The 6,908-nt window shown below is 34.3% G+C and overlaps 1 protein-coding gene across 1 annotated transcript in view; it reads left to right on the plus strand.

Annotated features, from left to right (window-relative positions):
- Positions 1-6,643, plus strand: part of TTC29 (tetratricopeptide repeat domain 29) — a 190,834-nt gene extending 184,191 nt beyond the window's left edge. Inside the window, exon 11 of the mRNA XM_081813113.1 lies at positions 6,462-6,643. Coding sequence (XP_081669239.1) covers positions 6,462-6,643 — 182 coding nt within the window. The remainder of the gene's footprint in view (positions 1-6,461) is intronic.
- Positions 6,644-6,908: the final 265 nt, after the last annotated feature.

The raw sequence follows: 6,908 nt of genomic DNA on the forward strand, positions 1-6,908 counted from the left end.
TTTTACTTTTTTAATACTGTCTGTTTAACCACTAGAATTATATGCTCCACAAGAACAGGATTCTTTGTTTTCTTTCCCCAGTGTTGTATCCCCAAAGCTTAGAACATAGACACATTATAGGCACTCAACAAGTATTTGTTGAATGAATGGACAATTGAAAAGAGAAAGATCACATGATCATCTCAATGGATGCTCATAATACATCTAATAAATTCATGATTTATGCTAGGAATAATTCTATTAAAGACAATAAGAAAACAAGGAGTCCCATGATCACTGCTATCATTTAACATTATTATAAAGAAAGAAGATATATAAGAACTGGATAAGGATGAGAAGAGTGTACACTTATTTACATAGATATAAATTGCTGAATTGAAAAATTAAGGAAAAGCAAATGAAAAACCTTATAATAAGAGACTTGATATGATGGTTAGGTACAATATTAATATGGAAAAATCAGTAGTCTTCTCGCTTCTGCTTAAATGTAGAAAGCTGAAAAGAATGTCATTCTTACCTTTACTGCAACAACAATAACAAAAAACTAGAAAATCTACAAAACAAAATTTTCTTGAACCCATAAGGGACCTAAGATCACAGGGCAACCAACCCAACTCTACAACCAAAAGAGAAAAAAGTGACAACATGCCTTTATAAAAATAAAACATTTCTGCATAACAGAAATACCACAAACAAATTTAAAAAAAATTTTTTAATGAACTTGGAAAAAATGTGCAAATGTCATAAAGGGCTCATCTCTTTTACATATAAAGATCTCATAAATCAATAGGCAAAAAGCCAATAACCTATTTTTTATTTTAGTGGGAAAAGGATATGGAGAATTTACTAAAAAGTAAATTTTAATGTGAGATGTGCTGAAATTTATTCATGATAAGGAAAATGTGAATTAAAACTATAAGAAGAAATTTTCAGCTATCAAATTGGCAAGTTTGATAATGCAATATGTTGGTGAGCATGTGGTGATATAGGATCTCCCACATATTACTAATGAAAAAATAGATACAACATCTAGGAAGAGTAGTTTGGCAATATAGAAATTTTAAATGCACAAAGCTTTGACCCAGTAATTCTCTGTTTATCCAACAGATAGAAAAACACTGTCATTCATTCATTCATTCATTCCCTCAACTATTGACTAAATATCTCTCTGATCTCTCTGTGCTAAGCATTGTCAGAGGCACTAGATATACAGCAGCAAACAAAACAAAATCTCTGCCTTTATGGATCTTACTCACTAGAGGGGAATCTAGACAGCTAAAAAAATAAACATATAACATGATATATATAGTATAATGTAATATAGAAAGTAGTAAAATGTGTCATATATAAATTTTACATAGAGATATGTAGATATAGAATAGATATAGAAAAAGAGAGATGGAATGGAACAGTTCTACCTTAGGAAGAATGGAAAAGAAGACCTTTCAGAGGAGGTAACATTTTAAGAGAGACTTAGATGAAGTGAAGGAGTGAACCATAAGCATCTCTCAGGGGGACAACAATCTAGACTGAAGGAAAAGCTAATGCAAAAGCCTCACAAATGTTCAAGGGTTGATTTATACCATTGTAATAATAAAAGATTGCAAACAACTTAAATGTCCGACCAGACGTTTAGTGACGAGTTAAACTGTGGTACATCCATATGTGGAATACTATTCCACTATTATCAACGAATGAGTCAACTCCACTGGTATTAAAAGAGAATAATCAAGAGAATGAGAAGACTAGTCACAGACTGGGAGAAAATATTTGCAAAAGACAATTTTGATAAAGGACTGCTATCAAACACATACAAAAAAAAAAAAAACTCTTAAAGGGGTGCCTGGGTGGCTCAGTCGCTTAAACATCTGCCTTCGGCTTAGGTCATGATCCCAGGGTCTTGGGATGGAGCCCCATGTCAGGCTCCGCAGGGAGCCTGCTTCTCCCTCTCCCTCTGCTGCTCCTCCTGCTTGTGCTCTCTCTGTCTCTCTCTGTCAAATAAATAAAATCTTTTAAAAAAGAAGACCCAACAGCAAGGACACAAACAACCTGAAAAAAAAAAACCCAAAAACAACCTGATTTTTAAAATGGAACGAAGACCTGGACAGACACTTCACCAAAGACACACAAGTGGCAAATAAGCATATAAAAAGATGCTCCACATCATATGTCATTAGGGAATTGCAAATTAAAACAATAAGATACTACTGTACACCTATTAGAATGGCCAAAATCTGGAACATGATGACACCAAATGCTGACAAGAATGTGGAGCAATAGAAATTCTCATTTATTGCTGGTGGGAATGCAAAATGGTACAAATTAAACATAGTTTTATCATACCATCCAGCCATTGTACATCTTATTTGAGCCATCAAGCCACGAAAGATATGGAGAAACCTTAAATGTATATTATTAAGTGAAAGAAACCAATCTGAAAAAGTTACATACTGTATGATTTCAACTCTATGACATTCTGGAAAAGGCCAAAACTATGAAGACAGTAAAAAGAAAAAAAGTCAGTGTTTGTCATGGATTAGGGTTGAAGGAGGGAAGAGCACAGGGGATTTTTAGGGAGGTGAAACTATTCTGCATGATATTACAATGGTGGATACATGTCATTATATATTTGTCTAAACCCATAGAATATACAATACCAAGAGTGAATCCTAATGTAACCTATGGACCCGGGTAATAATGATGTGTCAAAGTAGACTCACTGATTATAACAAATGTACCACTCTGATGGGATATGTTGATAGTGGGAGAGGCAGTGTGTGTAAGGGCATGGGGTATATGGGAACTTTGTACTTTCCACTCAGTTTTGCTATGAACCTAAAATTGCTCTAAAAAATAAAGTCCATGTTTAAAAAAAAAAACATAAAGAGAATGATATCCAATAAATACTGTTCCTTTAAAAGTACAGAAATAGGTGTGCAGTATGGTGACATTTGTGTATAAACAAGACGTAAATGTGTCTTATATATTTCTATGTGAATATATATATTTTTTATCCTTTTACATATGCACAGAATGCTTCTAAAAGGATACCCAAGAAATAGTAACAGTAATTGCCTCTAGGGAGGGGAAGTAAGTACCTGGGGATCAAAGATTTCAGACAGATTTTTCACTGTCCAACCTTAAAAAAAGAGGTACCATGTGCATATATCACCCATTCAAAAAAACAATTAACTTCTAAACTAAAGATGAACAAGGAATAATTACAGGATTCTTAGAGCTTGTTTTAGTCTGTTGGGCTGCTATAACAAAAATACTATAGATTGGGTAGCTTATAAAAACAGGAATTTGTTTCTTACAGTTCTGGAGACAAGGTCAAGGCACTGGCAAATTCAGGGTCTGGTGAGAGCCCACTTTCTGGTATATAGTGCGTCATCCTTTTCCCTCTGTCCTCATATGGAGGGAAGGGTGAGGGAGATCCTGGGGCCTCTTTTATAAGAACACTAATCCCGTTCATGAGGCTTCACCTCTAAATACCTCCACATTTAGCGTTAGGATTTAACACGTGAATTCAGGGGAGACACAAACAGTCTATATCAGGGCCTATTATTTTATCACTCTTTCACAAAGGATTTAATAAGTTCTTCCTCTGTAATAATGTCTGCACAGTAAGAATATTCTATTCACTTTACTTTCTAAAGTTTAAACCTCTTTACTACACTTAGTTTATATTTTTATAGTTTAGAAAAAGTGGCCTCCATGAGTCAACAGTGATATGCATAAAGCATATCACTTCTCTTTAATGTCATTCTAAGTATGTTGTTTGTATACCATCTTAAATGAAAAGTATCACTCAACCCTGGGTAGGATAACAGGTACCAAAGAGAAAAGTATAATTATGTAACAGTATTTAAATAAGAAAACAGGTCAGCCAGAGTAGGAAATAACTGAGATAGGAGGGCGGAGGCTGCAGCATGGAAATTTATTAAATAGGTAGTTTAGGTGTATAGATATAATGGACTCTATTCAAGTTAATATGTAATTTACTTTACTGTCTCAGTATGTATGATGAAATGCTGTATGTTGCAAGAGCAAATCAACAAACTTAAACTCCATGGTTTTGTGGTTTTTTTAAGATTTATTTATTTATTTTAGAGAGAGAGAGAGGGAGCATGAGCAGGGGGGAGGGGCAGAGGGAGGGAATCAAGTGACTCCCTGCTGAGCGTGGAGCCCACCAGGGGCTGGATCCCACTACCCTGAGATCATGACCCCAGCCGAAACCAAGGGTGGGTTGCTCAACCCATTGAGCAACCCAGGCACCCCTAGTGTTTTGTTTTTTTATTCTCAGTTTCCTAGTTAACATAAAAATGGCAAGAATTTTTAAAAAAATCAAGAGTAATGAACATATATTTTAATGTATTTTATATTTATATGTATTTTAATACATTTATATTATATTTATATATGTATATATTATGTGTTTAAATATAAATATGCACATATAAACATATAAATATATGCAAATGTATAAATTTGATATTGTCTTATCACTGAAAAGCCTATTTTATATTTTTTTATTATGTTCAACTAGCCAACATATAATACATCATTAGTTTTTGATGTAATGTTCAACAATTCATTAGTTGTGTATAACACCCAGTGCTCATCACCACACTTGCCTTCCTTAATACCCATCACCTAGTTACCCCATCCCCCCACCCTCCTCCCTTCTGTAACCCTCAGTTTGTTTCCCAGAGTCCAGAGTCTTTCATGGTTTGTCTCCCTCTCTGATTTCTTCCCATTCAGTTTTTCCTCCCTTCCCCTGTGGTCCTCCGCACTATTCCTTAAGTTCCACGTATGAGTGAAACCATATGATAATTGTCTTTCTTTGCTTGACTTATTTCACTTAGTATAATCCCCTCCAGTTCCATTCATGTTGATGCAAAAGGTGGGTATTCATCCTTTCTGATGGCTGAGTAATATTCCATTGTATATACGAACCACATCTTCTTTATCCATTCATCTGTTGGAGCACATCTCTGCTCCTTCCATAGTTTGGCTATTGTGGACATTGCTGCTATGAACATTGGGGTGTATGTGCCCCTTCTTTTCACTACATCTGTATCTTTGGGGTAAATACCTGTAGTGCAATTGCTGGGTCATAGGGTAGCTCTATCCAAAAAGAATTAGCCATAAAAAAGTAGTCTTTTTCCAGTAACTTTTATTATCTGAATATGTATTATTATTTTTCATATCTTCCCATTCATTAAAGCATAAGTTAAGTAGTATCTTTCCACATAAAATATGTCTGGTTTTAAGACATAGTACCTTTATTTTTTCTTAACCACAGTGAAGAGCCAAAGAAGATATACTTGAACAGCAGAGATTATTTGTGTTGTAGAGATAAACAGTCCCCCAATTCTGCTATTTTTTCTCTCTTCTCCCCTCTGTAACCATGCATACTATAGTTCCATAACTGAAATGAGGAAAGTAGACTCAATAGTCTCTTTGCTCCTTAAAATACTGAATCCATGAAAATTAATACAATTTGTGTAGCTGAAACCTTCTTTCATTAAGACAGTAAGGAAAAATTAAATAAGTATTTCTTTAAACTTAATTGTTTTAAATTATTTTAAGCAATTGTGCATAAAAATCTCATTTCTTCTCTGAAGCACTTCAGAAATTGTGACTAAAGTTTAAACTTTTGCTACTTTACTGGCAAGATGAGTACATAGTACATTCAAGAGGAAAACCAGTTCTTAAAAACAGACTATTTATTATGTACTCATTAAAGAGTTGTCCATAGATCTTGCTGAATAATTTTTTTTAATTATCTGGCACTTCAAACCAATAGCTTTGTCTTAATTATATATCTTTTGTGTTCTCAGCTAACTTTTAAGAACAGACATATTCATGCATTCTGTCTTTCTTTCAACAGACATTTACTAGTTATCCACTATGGGCCAAGCAATATTTTATCATGTCATATTTTCAAAAGTAAATCGTAAGCTACAAACATTCACTCAGAAATTCAGAAACATTAAGCATGTACTGTCTCTAAGACATCATGCAAGATACTGCAGGTACAGGGATGAACATAATACTTTTCAAAAGAGAAAAGTCTATAACTTTAAGATCGCAAAGAAATGGTGATTCTATACCTAAATTCAAACCACAAAAAGTTTTACAAAATGACTTCTGATTATTTCTAAGTCAAAATATATGCACAGTTATATAATGTACACACGTTGAAGTGGCATGCTCTAACACAGAGATTGTCTGTTTTTCAAATTTTTGACCAACCAATCAAGCTATGGAAGAATCTGAGTCCCACCATGGAAAACCCAACAGGCTTATTATTGCAGAGACAAGCATTTAAATGCATTTATATGTATTCTGTTATTGTCTTATTATTTATTTTGAAACTCTGTGCCCCCTACTAGACTATCCTAAATTAATTGCTTTGAGAAATTGTACATAAAATTCTCATTTCTTCTCTGAAGATCAGGCACTATTCCAGAGAATTAATGCCATGATTGCACTTGAGCTCCATGCTGCCCCTTTGGCCATGTATTCTGAATTCATCACATTAGGTGAACACTGCGGCAAACTGTCCACCAGCAACTATCCCACAAATGTGTTTCTCATTTGGTGGGTGCTCAATGAATTTCTGTTGAATGAATGACAAATTAATTGAGTTTACTAGTTGAAAGATACAGTGCATGTTCACCATAAACTATACTCACTACTGGTAAAGCAGTTTAAAATTTGTATCATTCTAAGAATGGAGTAGCATGAATCTCTGTCTCATTCGTTACTATACAAGTGAAATAAAAAATACGTTTAATCAAAAGAGTATCCCTGGAGCAATTGGTTTGCTAGTTGGGGTTCTACAAAACACATCACAGTAGCCCAGAGCTGGTCTATGTAGCATTATAGGGGTCTTTGTG

Source organism: Leptonychotes weddellii, chromosome 2 (genome assembly GCF_054177405.1).
Source record: "Leptonychotes weddellii isolate Sample4059 chromosome 2, ASM5417740v2, whole genome shotgun sequence".
NCBI classification, from domain to species: domain Eukaryota; kingdom Metazoa; phylum Chordata; class Mammalia; order Carnivora; family Phocidae; genus Leptonychotes; species Leptonychotes weddellii.